This window comes from Pelophylax lessonae, assembly GCF_965119305.1.
Source record: "Pelophylax lessonae genome assembly, chromosome: 1".
Lineage (NCBI taxonomy): Eukaryota > Metazoa > Chordata > Amphibia > Anura > Ranidae > Pelophylax > Pelophylax lessonae.
In genome coordinates, this window is record NC_138768.1 from 541719018 (window position 1) to 541747010 (window position 27993).

The following is a 27993-nucleotide window of genomic DNA, read 5'->3' on the forward strand; positions in this document are numbered from 1 at the left end:
GGAGTTTCCTAAAAAACACCTGAAGGACTCCAAGATGGTGAGAAATAAGATTCTCTGGTCTGATGAGACCAAAATAGAACTTTTTGGCCTTAATTCTAAGCAGTATGTGTGGAGAAAACCAGGCACTGCTCATCACCTGTCCAATACAGTCCCAACAGTGAAGCATGGTGGTGGCAGCATCATGCTGTGGGTGTGTTTTTCAGCTGCAGGGACAGGACGACTGGTTGCAATCATGGGAAAGATGAATGCGGCCAAGTACAGGGATATCCTGGACCAAAACCTTCTCCAGAGTGCTCTGGACCTCAGACTGGGCCGAAGGTTTACCTTCCAACAAGACAATGACCCTAAGCACACAGCTAAAATAACGGAGTGGCTTCACAACAACTCCGTGACTGTTCTTGAATGGCCCAGCCAGAGCCCTGACTTAAACCCAATTGAGCATCTCTGGAGAGACCTAAAAATGGCTGTCCACCAACGTTTACCATCCAACCTGACAGAACTGGAGAGGATCTGCAAGGAGGAATGGCAGAGGATCCCCAAATCCAGGTGTGAAAGACTTGTTGCATCTTTCCCAAAAAGACTCCTGGCTGTATTAGATCAAAAGGGGGCTTCTACTAAATACTGAGCAAAGGGTCTGAATACTTAGTACCATGTGATATTTCAGTTTTTCTTTTTTAATAAATCTGCAACAATGTCAACAATTCTGTGTTTTTCTGTCAGTATGGGGTGCTATGTGTACATTCATGAGGAAGAAGAATGAACTTAAATGATTTTAGCAAATGGCTGCAATATAACAAAGAGTGAAAAATTTAAGGGGGTCTGAATACTTTCCGTACCCACTGTATGTTTGATTTAACATATACACTGCTTAAAAATTATCATGCTTGATATTCATACTGATATGGACTGGGTAATGTATTGGGAATGAAAGGATGCCACATTGTTTGATGGAAATAAATTATTAACCTACAGAGGGCTGAATTCAAAGACACCCGGAAGATCAAAGTGAAAAAATGATGCAGCAGGCTAGTCCATTCTTCTGAAATTTAATTGCTGAAATTCAAAATTGTTCTTAGTAGTTTGTATGGCCACCACGTCGGGACATGTGCCTAATGAGACGACGGATGGTGTCCTAGGGTATTTCCTCTCAGATCTGGACCAGGGCATCACTGAGCTCCTGAACAGAGGTGAAACTTGGTGGCATTGGATAGACTGAAACCTAATGTCCTAGAGGGTGTTCTATTGGATTTAGGTCAGGCGAGCATGGGGGCCATTCAATGGTATCAATTCCTTCATCCTCCAGGAACTGGCTGCATACTTTGAGGCATGAGGCCGGCATTGTCATGCCCTAGGAGGAACCCAGCACCCACTGCACCAGCATATAGGGTCTGACAATGGGCCCAAAGATTTCATCCTGATACCTAATAGCAGTCAGGGTGCCATTTGTCTAGCCTGTAGAGGTCTGTGTGTCCCTCCATGGATATGCCTCCCCAGATCATAACTGACCCACCACCAAACCGGTCATGCTGAACTATGTTACAGGCAGCATAATGTTCTCCACGGCTTCTCCAGACCCTTTCACGTCTGTCACATGTGCTCAGAGTGAACCTGCTCTCATCTGTGAAAAGCACAGGGTGCCAGTGGCAGACCTGCCAATTCTGGTGTTCAATGGCTAATGCCAATTGAGCTCCACAGTACCCGGCAGAAGGCATGGGGCCCACTATAGGATGTGGGGCCCTCTGGCCATTCTCATGAAGTCTGTTTCTGATTGTTTGGTCAGGGTATTGCAGCCAGATGCTATTCATGGGTTTCTAAGAAAAGGAGACTTCTAAGTAAATAATAAATGGAATGTTGTGGGTTTTCCCCCCTCGTCTTTTAGGACAGCCATCTCTGAGAAACCTTGGCTCCTTCCTTCTCAGGAAACGCTGCCTTAACCATGAAGATTTAAACCCAGTCAGCCGGCGCCCTTCAGTTCTAGTGTTTACTCCAACCTTGGCTTACTTGCAGCCCAAAGGAGAGTCTGGGGTAGCTCCTGACTCTGGAAAAGTCCAGTCTAGTGCCTGCACAAAGGGTCACTTTTCTGGGCTACGAGTTAGATTCCACACTTTAGAAAGTCTTCCTCTGGAGAAGAGTTGGAAGATAAACAGAGCAATGAGCCTGTTAGAGAGCAGTCGACCTATATCGATTAAGACGGGCCATGTCAGATCTGGGGTTTGACAGCCGCAATTTCGGTGGTACAGTGGGCGGGGTCTTCACTTCCGTCCTTTACAACTGTTCACCCTGGGGATGTGGGACCGCAGTCAGCGATCTCTGGATTCCCTGATGCACACGCCAGTACAGGTAAAAAGATTTCTATGGTGGTGGAGGGTCTCGAACCTGTTGCAGGGTCTCTTATTGGTCCCGTCTGTCCAGAGTCCTCGCTACAGGCGAAAGTGGCACAGGTTGGGGAGCACACTTGGGTTTTTGACTGGTGCAAGGATCTTGGAAGTGCGAAGATTCAAGGCGATCTTTGAACTTGAGAGAACTGAGGGCAATTGAGCTGGCTCTCAGAGCCTTCCAGACAGAACTGCAGGAACCCTATGTGCAAGTCCGCTCAGACAATTCCTCGGCAGTTGCTTATGTCAACCGGCAAAGGGGAACAAGGAGCAAGTCTCCGTGGGTTCTGGCGGAAGGAATTCTTCAGTGGGCCGAAGCCCTGGTGTGCTCTCCCTCTCAGCAGTTAACCTCAAGGGAGAATTGAACCAATTGGCTGACTTTCTAAGCAGAAGAACTTTGAAGGGAGGTGACTGAATGCTCAATCAGGATGTCTACAGAATGGGGGGAGGGGGTGCCATGTGTGGATCTGTTTACGGCTCTTCTCCCTGAACAGGTGGGACGGGGCGTTTGGAGTAGATGCACTCGCTCAGATACAGGTCTAGCTGTCAGCACCCTAAAGAGTAAGGTTTCGGTGCGAAGTCTCTTTTTAGAAGTACCCTTAGCTGAAAACCCTTGGGTCACTATTATACAGGATTTATATAGCGCCAACAGTTTGCACAGCGCTTTACAATGAGGGAAACCAATACAATTACAATACAATTCAATACAGGAGGGGTTAGAGGGCCCTGCTTGTTAGAGCTTACAATCTAGATTCTTTAATGCCTTGAACGGGCAGAGACCAGTTTGCAATACACTTTCCAATGTGGGATTTATCCGTAGTTCTACAGGCTCTTAGGAGAGCCACTTTGAACCCATCAAGTCTTGTGCGGTAAAATTTTTAACCCCCAACACAAGGTTGTTTTTTTTTTTTTTTTTTTTGTAGGATTGTCCATTACAACTTAAAATATCAGCTTTAGGTGGTCCTCCTTTTTAAAGCCAGGATAGCATAATGTAAATGCTGTAATTACTTTGTCTAGTTACAGTGGAAAATTGAGTTATATGCTAAACCGTGTCCTTCTCTACAATGTCCGTGGAGAAGCCTATACAGTACTGTCAGAAGGCAATATGATAGGTGTTGACCTGAAATTCCTGTGCCTAGGAAACATTGCATTGTAACTAAAAGGTTCTAATTTTCTTTATAATAGTCCTCCATTATTTTTACTCTTTCTTAATCCAATTTGCATTTTTTTACTATTTGCATAAACTTTTGCTTGGTGGTATGGTGGGGAGTAGGTTGACCTGTATTCAGCTTAATGGATGACGAGGAACATTTTTGGTTCGGTTTACTGTATGAAAGGATTTGTGAGCAACTGTATAGAAGTTGGTATACCAAAGATCAGTAGCTAGTAGTAGATTTGTACCCTTGGTTTATTCTATTGAAATATTTTGGTTTGGCAGCTATAGGTAGATTAACAATTATAGGATATCTGATTTGTACTAATCTGTCTGATACTGTCACTAACTTGATTGCTGGTTCACTGAGAAAAAAAATGACAAATTCCAAAAGTATTTAGTGAAACCCGCAGTTATATTTGTAAAAATAAGCTAGGTCTGCCTTTCCCAAACCTTTTAACTAAGAACCTTTTGGAATTAACTTTCAGGTGTCGGAGGAACCCCCTACTGATGATTACAATATCTACAGATAATGCTACATTAAAATGCATGACATATAAGAATGCATAAAAGTATAAGGAATGTGAAATACTTTATGCATTTGACATCCACTTTATGGACCATTATTTTCATCAATAACTATTTTAAAATAAACACAGGTGGTCAATGAAATTCTTCATGGTGGTTAGTGGAGAAGGGCTCCCTTAAATTGGTGGTCAGTGTGAGAAGGTACATCTTACATTGGTGATCACTGAGGAAAGGGCCGCCTTGCGCTCTTGGTGAAAACAATGCTCCTTTTTTTGTCTGTCAGTGACAAGAATGCCACTTAGTTGGTGGTTATTGGGATGAATACTCTTTACTTTGGTCAGTGGGGGGGGGGGAGAATCTACTTATTGGTGGTCATTCAAACGAATGTCCCTCTACAAATGGCTAAAACGAAAAATGCTAATTGCTGTCAATGGTTATGTATCTGAAAGCAGAAATTGTTCGTTGTGCAAGGAACCCATAGCATCCTTTTTGAAGGTGAACCCCAGATGAGAAAGGCAGACCTAGGTAATTTTACGGTTTTGAAAAAGAAAAAAAGAAAACTTACAAATTTCATGTTTTATATTTTAGGCTTGCTCTTATAATTATGGTATTTGTCAATTATGGCGGAGGAGGGTATTGGTTCTTCAAACACCAGAGTTGGAATGGTAATGTAATATCAGAATTTGTTTTCTGTCACACCATTTGTCACATACGAGCTGATTTATGGAAATTGAAAATCGGAGCTGTGGTAAAGCTTTTCTCCATAGTTGTTCTATTATTTTATGTATTTTAAATATTAAACAAGATATACTATGTGTAACGCCTTTGCATTTTTATCCCCTATGCTCAGCATTTTAGAACCATTTTTTTTTTTTTTTGTTTACCCAGATCTGAATCCTTCATAATGGCACTTGTAGGCCAATACCTGTGGCAGCAAAGTTAGTGGTCAGCAACATCAAGTCTCCAAAATGCAACAGATTGTGATAACTATACAGAAAAAAGTACAGGGTATGATGGAAGTAGTCAGAAGGCTTTCAGGACTTTTTAGTTTAAGGGAAATCTAAATTTAAATGTAATATGAGAAAATGTAGATTTGTAAATGTATATTAAATTGGCTAAAAGACTGTATTTGGAGAGCAGTGACTTAAGATGTTGTAAACCTCAGTCATAGAATCTGAGCAAAATACATATATCTGTAGTAGTGTTTTTTTTTTTTTTTTCTTTTCTTCTTCTCTCTCCAATGTTATTAAAGGAGATGTAGGGCTTTGTTTTTTTTTCCAGTATTACCTAGGTGGATGCAGCATCCATCCGATGCTGCATCTGTCCCCCGGTGCCTCTGCACTGCAAACGGAACGATCGAACACCACCGATTGCTCTGTTCTGATAGCTCCCCGAGCAGAGTCATTCAGTAGCTACCCGCTCACTGGAATGCTGGGCTGTGGAGGGAGGGACAGGGAAGCTGCCAGCTCAGCCTCTCAGCGGCCTGGCAGCGGCACCTGGCAGATCCCAACTTCCATTGCTGCAATAATGTGGTGCCTGGACTGACTTCTGTGATGTCAGCAGAGAGCGGACTTCAGCCCGCTCTCTGCTGAAAACGGGTCACAGGAGTGCAGAACAAATTGCCCTCCTGTGATCCATATAAGTACAGCCAAACTAGCTTGGTTTATACTTCTCCTTTTAAGTGTACTTTCCCTCTGGTGCTTCGTTCCCCTGTTATCTGCATGAGTCACTTCTGACACGTTTTCCTGACCTAATGAGATAAATTTGTGTTGGGGGTGGGGAGCTCAGAATGGAGCTGGTCTATTTAGAACACAGTTCTGCTGTGTAAAGGGAGGTGTGTTCCTTTCCTCCAAACAGCTATCAGCTCTCACACTCTTAACTGGAGCCTCTCCACCCTTCCTCTGTGCTCCTGACATGAAGAAAGATTTTTAACACGATCTGCTTTTTTTGAAGGGTTGTAGTGAAGAGAAGACTGCAGATAAACAAGTAAAAGCTATAGCAAGATAGAAATACTTGGCTGTTAGGGAGGCAATACATCCATGTTAACTACTATATACTAAAACACCACCTTGTTAGAACTTTACTGGTACCAGAGAGGGACAGCCACAACAAATTATAAAAAGTTAAATTTTATTACAAATCATTCAAAAACCTTCTAAAAACAGATGAACAATCCCTCTTATGCGATGTATGCCAATATGGTTAGGACTTTGTTATAACATCCAAGAGGTTGACGCGTTTCACATCTACATAATTCCTCAGGACATTTTTATCTTGGCCGCAAAGAGAAATAACCTAAACATCGCTTAAGTGCTATAACCAGAGGATGGTGAATAAATGCTTAGTACAACTGAGGCACTTGCGTAGCCACACAAGTCAGTTGCAGGGAGACTATAACTGTTCACTGACAATGTATGTAACAGATATCCAACCATGCCTCATGTCGGGCTGTCATCAGCACAGTTCCACGTTGCGATCCACCATCAAAGTAAAACCTGTGTATTAGAATTTGTTTCTTCTCTGTGTATCTGAGGCTGTTCACTCCCCTGGGTATATGTGCGTGTTTACAACCACTTTAATGATCCATACTCTGAATTAGGGATCGACCGATTATCGGCAAAGCCGATATATCAAGGGCGAATATGCCCTTTCCCCGATATATCGGAATCGGCCCGGAGGTTGCCGATCTTTCGGGAAAGTGCTTGTACCGGAGTGATGCCCGCAGCTAGAGGCATCACCCCGGTACCGGCGTCCATAGCCGAGGGTCGGCTGTCTTGTAATGACAACCGATGCGGCTGAGAAGCCGCTCGGCTGTCATTACAAGGAGCAGGAGGGGACCCCCCCCCCTCCGCTGCCTTCTGCGGCTTGCCCGAGTCTCCTGTCCCACCAATCAAAGCCGCATTCAGCTCGGATTGGGTCTCCATGCAAAAACCCGGAAGTAATGTCATGACATCACTTCCGGGTACTGGCGCCAGATTAAAAAAAAGACTGCATTCAAAATAGCCAAACTTGGCGTTTTGAATGCTTTTAAGTGCAGAGGAGGTGTTTGGGGTCTTTTAGACCTCCAGATCCCTCCACAAGAGTACTTGTCAAGAAAAAAACATTTTTTTTAAAATGTATAAAAATATCAGCCGATACCGCTATGCATTGGCCAAAAGATTGGTATCGGCAACGAAAAACCGATATTGGTCGATCGCTACTCTGAATAGTATAAGGCCCATTTCACACTTGAGACTTGTCCTACGATTTAGGACTCTAAAGTCGCATGACAAGTCGTACTCCATGATTTGCAATGATTACCGTTCATATCTGTACGACTTCAAGTCGCAATGACTTTATAGTAGTCCCTGCACTACTTTGAGCCAATTTTAATACGTTTTGAGGTCCAAAGACATAGGCATTGGTTTAAGCCCAGTCAAAACCGCAGCGCAAAATCTTGCGACATTTAGGTCGCACAAGTGTGAAAAGGGCCTAAGGTTATTACTGGTGTACCCAAAGGTTGTGTTGGGACCTGTACTTTAACATTTTATAAATGAGAAATGATAGTTTGGAATTAAGTACATGTAGCACTGCCCCCTTGAGGACTGCTGGATTGTTCACCTTGGGATCCCCCCTGGGATACCGATAGCAACTGCAGCATGCACAATTTAACTCTTTACTCTTTTTTGCTCCGTCAATGAACAGTCTAGGGGATGTAGTTGTTTTTGTGGTTTTATTTAAATTGGAGATGGGAGGAGGGAAGAGTGGGATACTCCAACTTGAACTATTCACAGTAGATGAGGACTCCTGTCTGAAGATGGAGGCAGGCTGCTGATGCACCATGCCACTTAGATGAATGTCGGATTAATCCTCTAGATTACTTGTTAGGAGGAATTCTCTTCGGGATACACACCTAGTACCCCCTTTCACTCGACTTGCTGACACCCGTCCTCTGACTATCCTACATCGGGGTGGCCCCCTCTCAGGTCAGGTCCTTACACGATGCCCTGTACTCACGATACTGTTTTTCAAAGGGGCCCCAGTGTCTGAACCCCTCCATTTAGCTCTCATGGACCTCTGGGCTCAGCTCCTTCCTTCTGGTCCCCAGGCCGACTAGCTGTGACCACGTGATACTGCTACAGAAGAGGAGGCAGCCACCACCCTCCTTCTGGGACTCAGCTGAGTCAGCTCACCAGCCAAAGACCCCGCAGCACATGTGCTCCTGGCTTTTTTACCACACCCTACAATGCACTGAGACAATCAGTCTGTGCCAATCACTGGGCTGTATCAAAGCCTGTGTACCCATTGGTCAAATTTCCTCCACTGTCCAATATGCCTCCCTATTGGACCAATGTCAAACACTCCGTAAACCAGATGAATCACACACTGAGCTGACCTAACTCACAGATCCTGCTCTCTGGTAGGTAGAAAGCAATATAGATTTGACTTCTGTTCCTCTGATAGGCAGACAGAGCCAAAAACTATACTCTCTCTCTAGCACCTACCTAGGAGGGTGCTACATACAGTTTCAGTGTTTGCAAATGACACCAATTTATGCAGTGGAATAATTCCCTTACAGGATGTCTCCAACTTACAAGCAGACACTAATAAACAATATAATTGGGCAACTATGTGGCAAATGAGGTTTAATGTTAATAATGTAAAAGTTATGAACTTGGGGGTTAAAAAAAATGCATGCATCACACATACTATGGACACATTTTGGGAATTCGGTAGTAAGGGATCTTGGTATTCTGGTAGATCATAGACTTAAAAGCGTGAATTGCCAAGCTGCAGATTCTAAAGCTAACAAAGGCCTAGGCTAATGACCAGACAAAGAGGAAGTGGGCTGTATAAGGCATTTACTGGCAGAAAAGTTTTACTATGCTAAGTTGAAACACCAAGGGAAGACGATTTGATAGATGGAAAGATTTAAAAAAATGACTGAAGAGCTGCTTTAAAGCATTAGTAAACGCAATAAATGCTTCAAGTTGCAGCTTACCAATTCTTAGATATGGTGTTTGTATTTTTATTTATTAGGATTTTTTTTTTGTTCTCCGCTTTCACTTGGTGATCCGGCCAGTACATTTTGGTATTTTACCAACCTATTTTAGGTTGTGCAGACAAAATATCAGAGGTTTGAGGCAAACCTTTTTAATACTAATGGGTGCTTGCAAGGGTCAGCTTTTATTCATTTATGTAAAACCTTTATCCCAAAAGGCACAAAACTAGCACTTTAATATCCGTGTGTGTGTGTAAACTCTTTCCAAATATTTTTTTATTTTTTTGCAAGTATTTCACTTCCAAGCATGGTATAATATATTTTATTTGTTTTATTTTTTTGGCAGGGTTGACACTAGCAGACCTCGTCTTTCCATGGTGAGCATAATTTTCCAGCTTAAATTTTGATGATTTTCCATGCAGAAAATGACTTTACCACCTATTAGTTCAGGTTGATCAACACAGAAATAAATATGTAGATTTTCTCTTTTGTTCATTGACAGATACAGCTTCATACCTTCTTTGACTGATGGGTTATGCTGCTCTCCTTAGGAGTAGATAACTAGGCAAAAAAAGGGTTAACAAAGCCTGACTAAGCCTATAGGGAATTCCCAGGGGGTATACTCTCACTTCCTGCTATAGGATCTGTTTTTTCTGCCTAGTCATGAGTAAGGATCCAGCTCCTTGCTGGGATCTATGGTCCTGGCATTTTTTTCCTTTAACTGAACTTTTTTTTCTTTCTTCTTTTATCAAGTCTGTTCCTGTGTGAACTACAATCAACTGCCGGACTGGGTGACACACCGGATATCCTAGATCCTTTGTCTCCCCAGTCTGGCCAGGCAGCACATGCAGGCCGCTGCTCCGCACTAGGTCGGCTGCGACATAGCCCCACAGGACGGGGGCTGGCCTGCGAGTAAAACAGCTTGCGAGGACACACATGACCTGGTCGCAGCACTCACCGTTCCAAGGTGGGGAGGTGCTCTACCCGGAGTGGTGCCCGCCCGGTTCCAATGGTCTGGTGAGTAGTGCTCCCCTCTTCCTCGGGCAAATTTGGGGTGGATGCGGGTTCCTCCCAGGGTCAGTAGGCCCCCCCATCGGTCCTTCCCACCTGAAGCAAACCCCCCCCCCCCCCCTCTAGTGGGGTTACACCCTCTCTAGCACCCCCCCCCCGCTCCCTTCTAGGGATAAGAAGAAATGTTACTTTTATACTATTGAAATTTCCTGTGGTGTGGGTGAGCCATGGCTAACAGGGGAGAGGGAGCGCGCTGACGGCTCCTATGCTATTTGTGGGTTTTGTGGCCTGGAGGGGGATCCCTGTAAATGCCCTGCTATCAGTGTCTTAGGGGTCCCTTTTGGCCAGGAATTGTGCACCTCGCCGCATAGCGCCGCCATTTTGCCAGTGTCTGCATGCAGAGAATTGGGTGGCCATGTTTTTGGTGGCTCCTATACTGTATAATGGTGGGGCCATTTTCTTGTAGCCTGAATGGAGCGGTACTTGGTGGGGGGCCTCTAGTGACAGCCCGACCGTTTCCTCTTCCTCTTTGGACCGGCAGGCTGTTGGCATCTCTCTCTCTCTCTGCGGTGAGTCCTAGGGCAGTATATCTCCCTATTTTCTGCTATTACAGAGCTGCTAGGACCTGTAGTGCCACCGGAGACAGTGGTGGTTTGTTTTTTTCAGTGTGCTTTATAATTTCACATTTTTGTTGGCGGTCCCCAGGGTGTCATGGAGCCCCTAGAACATGTGTCACCACCTGACCTGCTCTCAGAAGCTGCTGGACCCTCTGGGTCTCAGTCTGCCATGGCGGCCATGACGGTGGTCCTGCAGTCATTGGTGTCAAAAGTGGACATTGTTCTCCAAAACAGACCTAGTAAAAAAAGCAGCCTTCACCTGCCGCCTCCTGCATCCTCTGCTTGCTCCCAGATTCTGTGGCTGATTTGGCCGCTGTGGATGAGAGTCGGCATCCACGCACGCCGAGTGCTCTGACAGTGAGGATGATTCCTCTTCCACTACATCTGCTCAAGAAAAGCCGCTTGTGGAGGCACTGATTGTATCAGTGTGGGAAACTTTAAAAGTGGAAGACACAGCTAATGCTGCGTTGGCCGCGCCGGTGCAATTTGGCACCCGCAGACTATCCAAGGTGACTAAGGTGTTCCCTTTTCCTGCCTATTTCAATGAGATTGTCACTAGTCAGTGGGGGGGTCCCTGAAACGCATGGTTGGGATACCGAAGTGTTTAGGTAGGAGGTATCCTTTTGAGAAGTGCCTCTTAAAAAAACTGACAGTGCCACCGGTGGTGGACTCTCAGGTTTCTAGGTTTAAGTCCATGTTGCTACCAGTGGAGGATGCTCTGTCCTTTTAAAGATCCTGTAGATAGGAAGGCTTAATCTCTGGTCCGCCATTTGTTTATTGTTGCAGGTTCAATCTTGAGGCCAGTGTTTGCCATAACCTTGGTCTCCCAGACCTTGACAGAATGGGCAAAGCTTTTATGTCAGGATTTGGAAGGGGGTCAGCATCCTCCTGAACTGGCGGAGCTAGCAGACCAGTTGATACAGGGGTTACAGTATAACCCTCCCTGGATGCGGCCCCTTTAGCCTGCAGGTTGTTTGTGACAGCAGTGACTCTGCGCCGCATGATCTGGTTGAAATGCTGGTCTGCGGACCAGGCCTCCAAAAAGGTGCTGATGGATCTCGCTCCAAACTGGGTCCTGGTTTTCTTGCATGGTCTCAGGAGAAGAGTTCTAAATCCTTCCGTACCTTCTCAGGAGGCTTCAAGAGACCCTGGGTTAGTAAGTCTAAGGCGGGCTCCGCAGACAAGCCCTCCTCTGCCTAATGGGATGCCCTCACCCCTCCTTGGACTGGGGGGACATCTTTGCTTCTTTCCGGACCCATGCACCGCTTTCGTTCAAGACAAATGGGTCCACGAGTTGGTCTGGTTACAAGATCGAGTTTCCGTCCTTGCCCCCGGCGAGGTTATTCCTTTCCGACCTGCTCCTGTCCTTGGACCCGCTTCATGGCCTTCTCGGGGTGGTTCAGGATGTACTGTCACAAGGAGTCATTGTACCAGTTCCAGAGTCGGACCGTTTTCAGGGTTTTTATTCAAAGCGATTTACGGTTCCCAGAAATGAGGGCATGGTTTATCCAATCTTGGACCTCGGGGGCCCTAAACCACTTTGTGCAGGTTCAGAACTTCAGAATGGAGTCCATTCGCACGGTAGTGGTTTCCTTTCATCAAGGGGATTTTCTGGCCTCCCAGTGGACGGCTTGTTTTACAGGGGTGTCCGATAAGGATTCAATCGGACAACGCCACGGCTGTGGCATATGTCAATCATCAAGGGGGCACCAAAAGTGTTCTAGCGGCCAAAGGAGTAGCCAGCATTCTAAGGTGGGCAGAAAGCTTTGTTCCAGCCCTTTCTACTGTGCACATTCCAGGGGTGGAAAATTGGCAGGCGGACTACCTCAGTCGACAGCCTCTGATTCCGGGCGAATGGTCCCTTCACCCGGTTTCAACAACTGTCTCTGGTGGGGGACCCCCGATGTGGACCTGTTAACCTCCCGTGTCAACCGGAAGGTTCCGAGTTTTGTGGCAAGGTCTCGAGAACCCCTGGCAGATGCTCTGGTGGCCCTTTGGGGCTAGTATTGTCTAATTTTATGCCTTTCCTTCACGACAGCATCTGCTGAGACTTCTGCGCAGAATTGAGGCAGAAGGGATTCCAGTAATTCTGGTGGCCCCAGACTGGCCTCGTCGTGCTTGGTATGCGGGCCTGGTAAGACTGGTAGCTAGTGCCCCTTGGCTGCTTCCTCTCAGAGAAGATCTTTTATCTCAAGGGCTGATCTTCCATCCTGCTTTACGGTTGCTGGCTTTAATGGCCTGGCTATTGAAAGCTAGGGAATGTTCTTCTCTAAGGATTTACTGTTTGGAAGAGTTTGGAAGGCGTACATTACTTGGTGTGAGTCTCGAGTGGTTTCTCCCATGTTGCTTTTCGGTCTCATGCCTGCTGGAGTTTTTACAAAGAAAGAAAGGGGGAATAGTCTGACACTAGCCATTGTGTGCACCTCCATCCCTAATTCAAATGCAAAGAAAAGAGTGCCCAGATGGGACTTTAATTGATGTGCACGCAATAGTCACTACTATGGAATAATGAATGTATTGGTTTATTATAAAAAAACATAACTGAATATGAACATGTACCGACAAGAAACAGATATTAATACAAAACATGATCAACATGACAGGATTACAGAGCAACATACATATGAAGCAATAGACTTAATATATAGCTTTAATTGAGTAAAAACATACAATAAAAGTATAATGGTTAATTCACATGCCAAAGAGCATCCGTGCAAGGCATATGTAGCAGTAATACACGAGTAGAATGTCTTGGATTAAAACTCAACGCGTTTCGTGGGTCTGTTAGCCCACTCATCAGGAGTAAATAATTATGTAAGCCTGTCAAAGACAATAGTGTACATGTTATAAAATAGGAAGCAAGTATGGAGTATCAACAAGTGTATGACCCAAGTGGGGAAAACCATACTTGCATGCTGCTAAATATGACTAGTGGAGGGAATGCTGTCATGTGGTAAAAGTACCAGAAGTCTGACCCAGGAGCTGAAGGGACAAGGATTGGCGGCAAAGGGATGGAGAGCCATCTGAAAAACGCATGGATAAACATCTCAGTATCTCAGGCTTACATAATTCACTCCTGATGAGTGGGCCAACAGACCCACGAAACGCGTTGAGTTTTCTACAAGATTTTCTGTTGTTTTAATCCAAGACATTCTACTCATGTATTACTGCTACATATGCCTTGCACGGATGCTCATTGGCCTGTGAATTAACCATTAAACTTTTATTGTATGTTTTTACTCAATTAAAGCTATATACTAAGTCTATTGCTTCAGATGTATGTTGCTCTGTAATCCTGTCATGTTTATCATGTTTTGTATTAATATCTTGACATCTGTTACTTGTCGGTACTTGTTCATATTCAGTTATGTTTTTTTATAATAAACCAATACATTCGTTATTCCATAGTAGTGACTATTGCGTGCACCCCAATTAAAGTCCCATCTGGGCACTCTTTTCTTTGAGTTTCTACAAAGGGGTGTAGATCAGCGTTTGGCCCTGGGCACCAAAGGGCCAGATTTCAGCTTTGGCAATTTTTCTTTTAAAGGCTGTTGGCCACAAATTCCTTGGTTCGCGCCTTTGTGCAGGGGGTTCGCCACTTGGCTCCTCTGGTACGGTCCCCCCGTGGGATCTTAATCTACCACCCTTATATAAAATATTAGTGAAATTCCTCTGCTTACCTTGTCACAGAAAATGACTTTCTTGGTAGCTATTACTTCTGCACGCATGGTCTCTGAGCAAGCAGCATTCCTTGGCTGGCTCTGAGGAAGGGGGCTCGTTCTCGAACCGCGTCAGCCTAGCCGCAGCGGTTTTCATGCGGTACACCGCATGCCATCCAGCATCGCGTAGTACCCTGGCTACCTTGGAGATCCTATATCGAATATGTTGATATGTGCAATATTCACATCTGTTGTGAGAATGTTTGTTTACTTTTTACTATTCATCAAGGGTCAGGTTCCTCCTTTTCCCTGTTAAGGTATTCCAGAGATAAGACTATAATCGTTCCACTTTATAAAACTCTGGTCCGACCACATCTGGTGTACTCTGTCCAGTTCTGGTCACCAGTCCTCAGGAGGGATGTGTTGGAGCTGGAGAGAGTCCAGAGAAGGGCAACTAAACTAATTAGGGGATTGGAGGACCTTAATTATGAAGAGCGTCTGCAATCGCTTGATTTATTCTCCCTGGAGAAGAGACGCCTGAGAGGAGACATGATGGCAATTTATAAATATCTCAATGGGGATCTCGGCATAGAAAAAAAGCTATTCAGTCGAAAGGATTGCATGAGGACTCAGGGGGCATACAATGCGATTGGAGGAGAAGCGTTTTAACCTCAGGCAATGTGGGGGGGTCTTTACTGTTAGGGCTACAAGATTGTGGAATTCTCTACCACAAGAGGTGGTTTCTGCGGGAAGTATGGTGGCTTTCAAAAGACTTAGACGTACATCTCAAGGAGAAAAACATTCAGGGCTATGAGAGATGATTACGGCCACACACACCTACACAGGTTGAACTGGATGGACTATTGTCTTTATTCAACCTCACCTACTATGTAACTATGTAAGGTGCATTCTACGAGGGTGCTTAGTGCCTCCTGGGCCTTCCGTCATCAGGCATCAGGGGAACCAGGTTTGCAAAGCGGCCACCTGGTTGTCTGTACACACATTCACCAAGTTTTGCAAGGTGGATATTTTCGCCTTTCTGCAGATGCTGCGTTTGGCAGCAAGTTTTGCAGGCCGCTGTGTCATAAACTTCTGCCTCCTGAGGTTGTTTTTTTCTGGTAGGTGAGCTCCAGTTGTTCCTGGTTTACCTGGTTGGCTACGTTTAGCCCTTTTTTTGGGGGAAATATGTTTATTGCTGTGTTTTTTTTTTTTTTTTTTTTGTTTTTTTTTCCCACCCCCTCATGCTGACACTGCTTTGGGACGTCCCATCGGTCAAAGAAGATATGAAGCTGTGTCCATCAATTTTACCATAAAATCCTTTTCTCTGATGTTCATTGACAGACACAGCACCCACCACTCAGTTTTATAACAAGCATGTCAGAGGAATGCATAACCCAACTCCACAGAGATCCTATTGCAGGAAGTGAGTATACTCCCTGGGACTGCCCTATAGGCGTAGTCAAGCTTTGTTACCCCTTTTCCGCCTAGTGTCCTACTCCTTTTCCACCTAGTGTCCTACTCCTAAGGAGAGCATCATAACCCATCGGTAAAAGAAGATGTGAAGCTGTGTCTGTCAATGAACATCAGAGGGAAGGATTTTACGGTAATACAAAAATCCATTTTCTTTTGTATATGGAAATCACGTTCTTGCACTGTACAGGACTCAGGAACTTAATTCTTAGACCATGGGTTTTTTCCGCTAAATTCAATGTGGCATACAACATATGTACAGACCCATCCGGCTTGATATCAGTCGTCCTCTATTGGTGCACGATGTAACACTTAGGGCGGAGCTTGAGGGATTGCGGCTCGGAAGTGACTTCAGAACATGGAAGTTTGTAACCCCAGTGAATGCCTGTATTCATTTACTTTCTTGTTACATTATTGGGGGTGTCCCCTTTAATTGAACATGGCCCAGGAATCAATTATTTTCAAGATAAGAAGCTTTTAAAGGGACCAGTACTGTTTTTTCCCCCTTCTTGCTTTTCTTGAGTACCTGGCTACATATGACTATCCTGGTGTAAGAGAGGCCATATTAGAATAAAGTGGAATGTTCCATCGCCTATCAGTGGAGATATCAAGCTGAATGTGTCTGTACGTGCATTATATACCCTACTATTGAGGTAAGGGCATTGAGAATACAGAAGTTTTGAAGTGGTTAAGCACTTGAAGATTGTCATATGGATCTCACGTTATGCTAATTTCATGCACTAGCACTTTATGAACTACCTTAAGTTTTTTTTGAAGCACAATAAGGACACACTAGTTATTGGATACCTACAGTATATGATTTATTTGTGGTTTAAATTGTAGCTTAACAGTTTATTAACACAAGCTTATGGTATTGGGCAGAATCCTCCTGTGCTTTTGCTTGCTCACTCCACTCCACCAGATCTATTGCATATTGTTAGCCTTTTAGGCACCAAGCCTTAGCTGTGTAAAGCCACCACTTGGTCTTCTGTTCATGCTTTCTCAAAGTTTTTATCAGGTGTATGTCCTTTCTTCTGCAGATGCAGCTTTCGGCCACATGGATCTTGCAGATGCAGCTTTTGGCACAAAGTTCTGAACTTGGGTCTTTTGACCCCTGTTTTTGGGCCTGTTGGCATAGTTCTGTTTGCCTAGTTGTTTCCCACCCTTACATTCATAGCATTGGAAACACCTTATCAGTTGCCCGAGTCCTGTAATGTATGATTAAGATAAGAGGAATTTGTTTTACCTTTTAAATTTCATATCTTGGAGTACAGGACACTTGCTACCATCCCTAAAGCCTTGTACACACGATCAGAATATCGGACAAATGATTGGCCTTCCCTCCTTTTTTTTTTTTTCTTCTTTTTTTTAATGAATACTATGCTGATTAAACGTAAATTGTATGATCTACCCGGATGAACTCTGATGAAAGTGTTGCTCTATAACTCATGGTTTATGAAGAAGTTGCCTGTGTCCTGTACTGTACTCCAAGATGTATAATTGACAGTAAAATATGTTTCACTATTCGTATCTGCAAAGGAGAGGAAATGTAAAAAATGTTTTTTGAGATCCTCAGAGACCTAAAAAAAAGTCCGGATGCAGGACTCAACAAAGGGCCAACCATGGCCTACAGATACTGACATCTACATGTATATGATAATAAATATTTGTAGAAGAAGCAATTGAATCAGTTTACATTTTTTTTTTAAAAAGAGAATTTGAGCATTTTACTAGTTTGTTGCTGGTAGGGTTTATAAAATGTTTTGTTACCACTTACCACCAAAAATGTAATATCTGTTAATGAACAATTAAATATTTTTTAGGTTTGTGTTTATCATGGGAACTTCCATCCATCTGTCTTTAAATTCAATGCTGCGAAAAGGGAACTCCAGATGGAAGCTATTTTGGAAAGTTCTTTGGAGAAGTATTCAGCTTTTCCTCATTGGATTATTTGTGATAAATGAGAATTACTGTCGTGGTCCATGTAAGTTGTTTTCTTGTGTATTCTACCCAACAACCTTATTTGTTTAGTGCCGAATAGTTCCCTGCATTACAAGTATATTAGAACAGTTGGAAATTTCATTTACAGCATGCATTAGTCACAAAGTGTACATGGTATAGAACACCAAAAATGATGTGTATAATTCATTTCATTCTGTTTGTAGTGTCATGGAGTGATATTCGGATTATGGGTGTTCTTCAGCGCCTTAGCTTGACCTATTTGGTGATTTCTGTTTTGGAGTTGCTATTTACTAAGCCACTACCAGATGCTCTTCCTCAGGTAACATAGAATAGTCTTTAGTGTTCACATGAGCACATTTATCTTTGTTTGTTTTTATTGTGGGAGGCACACTTGCTATTTGTGAGTAGCGTGGCTGATTTTAAGCTGAGCTTTTTAGCAGACATGTTACATTCTAGTTCTTGTTGACATATTCCTGTAAGAATTCAAGCTGCAGGTGGGCTAAGTGGTACATTTTCAGCTGAACAGCAACTGCATCCAAACTGATGCGGTTATTGTTCAGGTGTGGGGGGGTCCCACCAGCTGCTGAATACTTTAGCCAGAAGGGGAGATTCCTTCATCCACATTGTGCAGCCTAGGGGCTGAATGAGATAAATCTTTGCAGTTATAGCTAGCTTTATTTGTGTAATACAGATAATGCGATAATATTTATATTGAAATTGGCCCAAATAATCTTCATGGATTGGTGGATTGTGACAACGGGGATGCCTAGATCACTTCATTATTCCACTATAAACATTTGAGGGAGTTCTTTAATCCCAGTCTTTTGTATATTGATGCTTTTAAATAAATTTTTGTTTTCCAGAATAGGACTTGTTTTCTTTTGCAAGATGTGGTTCTATTCTGGCCGCAGTGGCTTATAATTCTTGCTTTGGAAGCTGCTTGGCTTAGCTTGACTCTCTTGCTACCTGTTCCTGAATGCCCCACGTGAGTAATAAAAACATACTACACATTTCCTTAATGTTTCCGCCAACCCCGGGTGCACAAACTTAAGTTGTCGTCATGTTTTGTAGCCTCTGCTCCTGCTGCCATACATGTTCAGGAAAACTTAAAGTGTTAGAGTAAACTTGTTGCATACTTGGGCAGTAAAATATGGTGAAATTGCTCAAGCTGAAGTTTCTGTAACACTTACCAACATGATTAATAGAGCCAGATCTATATATATATATATATATATATATATATATATATATATATATATATATATATATATATATATATATATATATAATATATATATATATAATATAATATAATATAATACAGAATTCAACTATGTAGCTCAAGCCTTCTCGTGCCTCAGATTTTTTTCATTTGCTATGTTTAAGTACCACGCAGCTGTGCACAAGGATGAAACAGGCTCTTCAGCCACTTTTATCTGAAATAAAAAAAAAAAAAAAAAAACTGGCTCAGTGAAGGTTGTGTGTCCAAACACTGGGCACAGCAGCAGTGATTGACAGTTCTGTAGCCCAAGTGGTGTGTTTAAATCCAGTGAGCCTTGTGGAGACACTGGGTGTGCCTCCTACATTTCAGTGGGACCCAGTGGGGAGGGGAAGTGGGATCATTTTGAAGAGTAAAGTTTTCCATCAAGCACCAGAGGCATAAGCAGACAGGATAGAAATAAAGAAGAGTTCTGCTTTAAACCAACATTATTGAAGTTATCTTTGACAGCCATCTTACTTCAGTGCTCCTTTTTATTTTTTTAGGGGTTACCTTGGACCTGGAGGTATTGGAGATTTGGGCAAGTATCCAAACTGTACAGGAGGGGCAGCTGGCTACATCGACCGAATAGTTCTTGGTGAAAATCACATTTATCAGCATCCCTCATCCAATGTGAGTTTCTGCCTCACGAATCACTGAAAGCACAACAAAACGCAAAATAGTGGAGGAGAAATAAGTGTAAACATGTAAAAGTAGGCAATCAATGCATTTAAAGTACCCTGTAGTAATGTAAACATTGTCAAGCTAAATTAAAGCAAAACATTGCTGCCATCACATAGTAGGCAGTACCAGACACCTGTTTATTTGGTCATGTTTTCCTTTACTGGCCCAACTGCCCTGAATACCAGGGTGTTCGGCTATAGAAACCTAGAAACATAGAATGTGTCGGCAGATAAGAACCATTTGGCCCATCTAGTCTGCCCAATATATCTGAATCCTATGAATAGTCCCTGGCCCTATCTTATATGAAGGATAGCCTTATGCCTATCCCATGCATGCTTAAACTCCTTCACTGTATTTGCAGCTACCACTTCTGCAGGAAGGTTATTCCATGCATCCACTACTCTCTCAGTAAAGTAATACTTCCTCATATTACTTTTAAACCTTTGCCCCTCTAATTTAAAACGGTGTCCTCTTGTGGTAGTTTTTCTTCTTTTAAATATGCTCTCCTCCTTTACCGAGTTGATTCCCTTTATGTATTTAAAAGTTTCTATCATATCCCCTCTGTCTCTTCTTTCTTCCAAGCTATACATGTTAAGGTCCTTTAACCTTTCCTGGTAAGTTTTTTCCTGCATTCCATGTACTAGTTTAGTAGCTCTTCTCTGAACTCTCTCTAGAGTATCTATATCCTTCTGGAGATATGGCCTCCAGTACTGCGCACAATACTCCCAAGTGAGGTCTCACCAGTGTTCTGTACAGCGGCATAAGCACTTCTCTCTTTCTACTGCTTATACCTCTCCCTATACATCCAAGCATTCTGCTGGCATTTCGTGCTGCTCTATTACATTGTCTTCCCACCTTTAAGTCTTCTGAAATAATTACTCCTAAATCCCTTTCCTCAGATACTGAGGTCAGGACTGTGTCAAATATTCTATATTCTGCCCTTGGGTTTTTACTCCCCAGGTGCATTATCTTGCACTTATCCACATTAAATTTCAGTTGCCAGAGTTCTGACCATTCTTCTAGTTTTCCTAAATCCTTTTCCATTTGGCGTTTCCCTCCAGGAACATCAACCCTGTTACATATCTTTGTGCCATCAGCAAAAAGACAAACCTTACCATCGAGGCCTTTTGCAATATCCCTTATGAAGATATTAAACAAAATTGGTCCCAGTACAGATCCCTGAGGTACCCCACTGGTAACATGACCTTGTTCTGAATGTTCTCCATTGACTACAACCCTCTGTTGTCTGTCACTCAGCCACTGCCTAATCCACTCAACAATATGGGAGTCCATGCTCAATGACTGCAGTTTATTGATAAGTCTATGTGGGCTATGAACAAATCAACTCGTCTTCCTGAAAGGTTCTAGCTCTTCCCACTCTCTCACCTCCTTAGCCTCGCTATTGGTCAGTGAGGCAGATTATCATGGTGATTACCCACCAGTATATTTAGGTGGGGATGGGGCCAAGCTCTCTACCCAGAAAGCTCTAATGTTGGCATAGGAAATTGATGTGGAAAATGATCCTGATGTGCCTGCACATAGGTACCGTATCTTCTCTGGTGCCAGCAGCAGTTTGTCACTTCAGATTTGCTTTAACTGTTGGATAGAGGATACCTTGAAGTGCCTTTTCTTGATGATTCCAGTGACAGGCTCTCATAACTATTGTTATACAATCTTCTACAAGGTAAACAGTAATGTAATGTTCTTTATTTTATAATAAAAAGTCAGTTTATAATAGCTATTATGTATGGCTTCTATGCAGGTAATTTATAAAACAACAGTGCCTTATGATCCCGAAGGAATATTAGGAACGCTGAATTCCATAGTGATGGCATATCTTGGGCTTCAGGTAAAACATTTTTTTTTTTCACCTGAAAATGTTATGACTTTTCTCTTGATGGCCTATTCTTGTCTACACACAACAGAACAATCCATTGCTGCCACAGTGGGTTGGTTCATTATGTTTTGACTTGTAACACCATATTCTTGTTTTATCCCTCACCCTGTATTACAGGCTGGCAAAGTGCTTGTGTTCTACAAGAATCAACATAAGCAGATCATGGTGAGGTTTTTCACATGGAGTGTTGGTATGGTACGTACTGCAATTTATATTTTATATCTCCTTTTTTTTTTTTTTTATCCAAAAATGTATTTGGATGTGTTAAACTAAATAAAAACCATGTGGTGACAACAAAGTTAAATTGACATTGTATCCAGAACAATTGCCAAGTTCACAGGTTACAGTGCAGGATTTAGTACTATTTTTTGCAGCTAAATTACTGATATGAACAGTGTAATCATCACATTATAATACCATGCTGTGTAATGTCATCTTACAAAGCTTCCAAAGATGTACAAATGACATTTTGCAGCCCATTATTCTTGTGCAGGCCTAGCTAGACACTGCATCACCTGTATTTGAACCAGTTCTCGCAGGCTAAGACCTGGAGAAACTAGCCATGGTGCCCATAATCTTTCATATCCAACAAGGCAACTTCTATGTTGGTATACGTACTTTTCAAAAATGTGTATGGCCCATGTGAGTTAACCATCTTCCAGAATTCTGTCATTTAAGAATGCTGAATAAGCAGTATTTAGGGTCAAGGGAGTACCTTGGTCTGGAAAACCTTGTTAAGGGTACCCATAACTTCTGTCCAGTATCGGTGGAGCTTAGGGCACCTCCAAAGGAGGTGGATCAGGTCACTCCTATCTCTTTGACAACTATAGCATACATGCTCTACAATGACTCCCATATTGTGGAGCTTAGTTGAAGTCTAGTGGGCTCTCAGAATTATAGGGAGTTAGGATAATCTCTGCGAGGAAATCACAGAACTTTTTACCACAGCTTGTAACACCTCCAACCCGTTGGTCCCCTGATAGTTGACCTACATCCCTCTCCCATCTCTAATGCATCCCTGAAGGGTGTCCATCAAGAAAATGATTTAGCAGCATGCTATAGCATTGCGATATAAGGCTTTTGGCATTAGTGAGTGAAGAGATGGGATGGAATACTGGAGTCGGTGACAAGACCCAATGAGTATCTCGACCCTGGGCTCTTAACAGCGTAATGCAGTTGGGCGTAATATAATTGCATGTATTGAGGAAGGGAGAATTTCTACGCAGAACTGGGAACTGTATTAGAGTCCCCTGGTCGAAAATGTGATTTAAATTAGTCGTCCCAAACACCACTAATCTAGTGCCTTGCTGTAGTTTAGCAAGTTCATATGTCCGGTTGCCCCATATCAGGCTGTACAATGTAAACCCCTCCACTTTCTGCAACTGTCAAATTATAGTCCAAATTTTTTGTAATCAGTTGTAAGTTATAACAGATGGTAGTGGTCTCGATGGCATACGATGCGCCCTCTACAGCATACAGAGGAATGAAGGCCTCCTTGCCAAAGATCTCCAGCCATTTTTCCACAAAAGCCATGGGGTCGCATCCCTCCACCTTCTCAGGCAACCCCACAATGCGGATATTATTGCAATGAAGAGGTTTTTCAATGTAATCTGCCCGTTTCTTTGCAGTGGAGACCTGTTGGGCAGCCATTTTGGCATCACATGTGATCGCGGGGAGCTGGTCCTCCAAGTTTCTGATTCTGCCCTCAGCTGATGTTTTACGTTCTCAAATTTTCTGTAAATCCTGGTGGAGGAGGGAAACCTCACTCAATTCACCAAATCTCTCCTTCAGGTAATCTACCGAAGCGGTGCATTTTGTGTACCGTTGTAGTGTAGGCTGTGGGTGCTCATCAATGCCTCATTCTGTTTCTGGGTCCTGTACCCTCTCTGACATATCTTCTGCTAAGATGGCTGCCCCATCCACAAATATAGGCTCAGGAACTAGGGAGGACACCTTGACGACTCTTGCTGGACAGTTTCTGCGCATTAAAACAAGTCCAACTGGGGGGGTTCCTTCCCAGAGTGCTTTCAGAGGCTTAGGGGTTCCACTTGATGTCCTTAGACTATTCCCAGCCACGCGGGGGTCACTACTGAAGAGGCTGCCGGGTGCCATCTTGGAGCTCTAATGCGGCCGAGGTCGCGGCCCTTCTCGGCCCAACGTTCGGGCAGGTGATAAGTTGAAGGCGATCTGGGTGCTCTCCTTGTCACAGACTGACTAGCTGGGGTTGTGCGGTGTTGGTCAGCGACAGAGGGAAGGATCATAGGAGGATAAGGTGTGGGATCAATTAGCCCATAGAAGATGCATTTTTTTTTCATAACTATTTATGTACAATAGTTTCTATGCCACACAAAGATAAACCTGTACATTTTTTTTAGGGTTTTTTTTTTAAAACCAGAGCTAGTTACAGTATAGAGACCACTTTGGAATTTGATCACTTAATGAAAGGACTTGAGATATATACTTATGTGATTTAAATTATTTATATACACCATATATTTCACTTTATGAATGTTGATTTGTATTTTATGCTAGCGCTGTTTTAAATTTGATTACGTAGTTACAGTATATCTAAAGTCGAAACTGAGGGGGATTTATGTAATTGGAGATATTTGAAAGGAAATGTTCCAAAAGGAGCTCAGATGGCAATAAACTGATGGGTGTTTTTACTATTACATGCTGACCAAATTTTTTTAAAAAAACGTTTTGGCTTTAGATATACTACAGTCCTAAAATATTAAAAGCTTTACCATGTTTGGGTGTATCCAAACCAAAGTTTTATACTAGCTGTACAGGATATAGGATCTGGAGTCATGGACCATGGGCTATAATCCTCCACTGCCAAGTGATTGGACACTGGCAAAAGCTTGGCTTGGAACACCCCCTGTACACTCTTTTATAACCCCACCCAATCTGTGGGACTTTTTTTTTTTGCTAGCGTTCTTAGGTGATCTTCTTCTTTCCTGGAAGTTTCTACATGAATCTTTTTTTTCCTTCAACTGATACTTCTATCAAGATCCAACTAGTTATTGCATTAGGGCTCACTTGCAGTTTGCAGATCGGTTGCCCTCCAATATATATCATGGGAAACCCACCCAGGCTCTGCATCAGTGGGACCAGCCTGTAATGTTTGCTTCAGGCACTGGGTCCTGCGTTTGGCATCCATCTTGGCACATGGTGCAACAAGTATAGTTAGCTGCAGAGTGCTTCACGGGTCCAGGACCGTGGACCATTCCTGTTGCACCCAGACCCTGTTGATGGTATGTCCACTGACTGGTTTAGTTTGGTCCCCTTGAGGAATCTGCAGCGTGGATAAGGTAAGCCAGGGTTTCCCTGTAATTTTAACCATGTCCTGTTTTACACAAAGGGTGTTATTTCACCTAGAGTCTTATCCCCTTCTGTAAATGTCTCTGCTCCATCAGGGAAGGGTAACATTTTACCTTTTTTTTTTTTTTTATTTATTTTTTTTGGTCCCACATGCAACACTGCTGCTTGGGTGGTGACCTAGTTGCCAGTGCTTCCCAGCTCATGCACATTTTACGGTAAGTCAAAAATCCCATTTTCTGGCTCTCCACCACCTGAGTCTATTCAGGAGTATGACCCTGATCTTCCTAACCTCTTTGTGGAAGATATCATGGAGGACGAGGTTGATGCAGAAAATGATTTTGTAGAGGAATGCTCACCACTTGCACTAAATGGCTACCCCAATCTAAAAAGACCTTTCCTCTGAGCACACACAAGTTAAACTGGAACTTCACTCTCCCAATCAACATTGATTATTTTTAATCCTCATGCTGCTAGCATTAGTAAATAGATAGGAAACTATATCGTATATACTTTTGTTACTTTTTTTGTTAACCTTAACCTTTCTTCAGTTACTACCTGGTTTCATGCCTAGGCAAATGATGTCCTACTTGGGCATTCCTTGACTAGGTTCTACATGAGGGCCTCCTGGTGGCCTCCTTTGAGGTAGATCCTTTTGCTTAGTTCCACTTCAGATGCTTACAGACCCAATGTGGTACAGATAGATCCCTTCTCTATCGCCCACTACTTCTATCCAGCCAGGCAAAGATCTCCCTGGCTTGGTAGATGTCCAACTCGGCCCTACAATCTGGGAAACCTTTTCTCCTCTCTCCCTGCCAGGCTGGGGCGGGATCTACAATTCCCTAATGGTCCAGGGCACTTGGTCCTCACAGGAGTCTACGCTCCCCATCCATGTTCTGGAACTGAGAGCCAGAAGACTGATTCTCGTACACTGAACCCCTCTCCCCTGAAGCGGTCCCGGCACCATAAAAAGATCTTCCTGATGCTTTGTCAGATATGGGGAAAGCCAGGCTGTGACATGGCCTAACCCAGATTAATTCAATCCCCTTGCCTTTGCAGTGGATGCCATGGTCATTTTTCAGACTCCATCTGGTGTATTAATTACCTACAGTGAAGTTTCTTCATTGACTGTTCCACAAAATAGAAGGGGGAAGAGATTCAGGTCATCCTGATTCCTTTTCCAGTATAGCTAGATGGCTCAGGCATTTCATTTTCAGGATCTATGCCCTCAAAGAAAGGGTACCCATCCTTCCTGTTTGGACCAATCCTTCCAGATCTGTCTGTTTGGGCTTTTCAGCATCAAGTATCCATGTTTTGCAGGCCTTCAAGCTTGCCATTTGGTTTTCTGTTCATACCTTCTTAAAGTTTTTTTACTGTGTGGCTCTCCAAGCCTTGACTGATGCAAGGTGTTTCAAGATGTTGCTTGAGAGTATTTTGAGGTCTGTGGATCCTTGTTGGCTGATTTACCATTCTTTTCTGTATTGTTAACCACCCCTCTGTTGCCTAGGGACATCTTTTGGTCTATTACAGATCCTGTGTCCTGTACTGTACAGCGAAGAGGATTGGAATTATGACTTGCCTGTAAATTCCACATCTTGGAATACAGTACAGGTCAGAGGTCCTTCCCCTCTCTTCCTTTTGTCTTCGTATTCCTTTCTTATCAAATTGCAGTCCCACAAAATGGGTGCGGTTTATAGGAGGGTGCATGGAGGGGATGTTTTCAGGAAAGGTTTTACCAGTGTCCAATCCACCCAACATCCATACTCTCCTCTTTTGCAGTATCAATATGATGCTGCAGCTGTCTCACATTGGCTGTAAGCCCGAGAACTGAGCAAATCACATGACTGCTGAATGCTCAGTTTTCAGTCTGCTCCAAGCAGAGAGCATTGACTGTCAGTCATTGCTCTCCGCTCTGCTTCTCTAGCACTCACTGGAACACCGGGAGGGGGGGGGGAGCTAAATCCTGTCAGATGAAAGCAGTCAGTAGCCTGCTGTCAGCAAAATCTGAGCCACAAGCGGCAAAAGTAATTGTACTCCTAATAACCTGCAAGAAACTTATGGCCAAAAAAAGCTTTGTGCATACTTCACCCTATAGAGCTAACACCTAAAGACAATTTCCTGTACTATAACCTCTAAAAAGAAATTGATATTTGCACAGGCGTTGCATACATTTCCTATTAAAAAAAAAAAAAAAGGGGGGTAAATACCATTTTTTTTTTTTTTTCTGTTTTTTTTTGTTATTGAATTATAGTGGATTTCATATGTTTTTCACTTTGACGTAAGTTTTTTTTTTTTTTTTTTCTCTCTATTGATTTAATAAAGTAACTGATGTCTGCCAAGTGATTTAAATATTTTCTACCCTTTTTTATTCAGGGTGTTATTTCTGCAATTTTGACAAAATGTTCTACAAATGAAGGTTTTATTCCAGTAAACAAAAATCTGTGGTAAGCATAAATCAATGTTATGGAGTGAATGTTAGGCAAAGTATGCACCTAATTTTTGCATAGAATTCAGTCTATTCCCTAAAGGAGTGCAAAAGACCAATGTCCTCATCTGGGTGTCAACAGAGGGGAGTACCTATGGCAAAACAAGAATAGAGGATACGTTTAGAAAAAATGCACTTGAAGGAAAAACACTTGTGAAAAATGTTCTATTACTGCTAATACAAACCAGTTTATGAAACCAGTACAATAAACAAATCCTCCATGTCCTCTTTTTGGCAAACAATTTCTTTAAATGACAAACTCAGATGTTGCTTCTTTATAACCTTGTAAAGCAAAGATTACAGCGCCAAAGATGTTACCCGAGAATGCAAGGAAAGGATCATCTCAAACAGCTACCACTAGTAATTCGGTCATATACCTACAGCACTGATAAAAAGAAACCGCAAGTGGTGCTCTCTTGTAATTCTTGACCCAATATATATAAACGACCAATGTATATTCTAAAAATAGCACACTACTTATATGTGTAATCCTAGACCTTGACGTGCTAGATACAAAAACAGTAATATTGATATCAATTGCATAGATCTATATAACAATCAAGTGACTTCGCTGTAAAAAAAAATATATCAA

At 42.9% G+C, this 27993-nt stretch overlaps 1 protein-coding gene across 1 annotated transcript in view; it reads left to right on the top strand.

The window, feature by feature from the left end:
* The window catches only part of HGSNAT (heparan-alpha-glucosaminide N-acetyltransferase), a 116491-nt gene that overhangs the window by 81755 nt on the left and 6743 nt on the right, over positions 1-27993 (top strand). The window contains exons 8-16 of the mRNA XM_082252958.1: positions 4645-4721; positions 9384-9414; positions 17618-17778; positions 17960-18075; positions 18620-18741; positions 19521-19647; positions 21461-21547; positions 21713-21790; positions 27290-27360. Coding sequence (XP_082109084.1) covers positions 4645-4721; positions 9384-9414; positions 17618-17778; positions 17960-18075; positions 18620-18741; positions 19521-19647; positions 21461-21547; positions 21713-21790; positions 27290-27360 — 870 coding nt within the window. The remainder of the gene's footprint in view (positions 1-4644; positions 4722-9383; positions 9415-17617; positions 17779-17959; positions 18076-18619; positions 18742-19520; positions 19648-21460; positions 21548-21712; positions 21791-27289; positions 27361-27993) is intronic.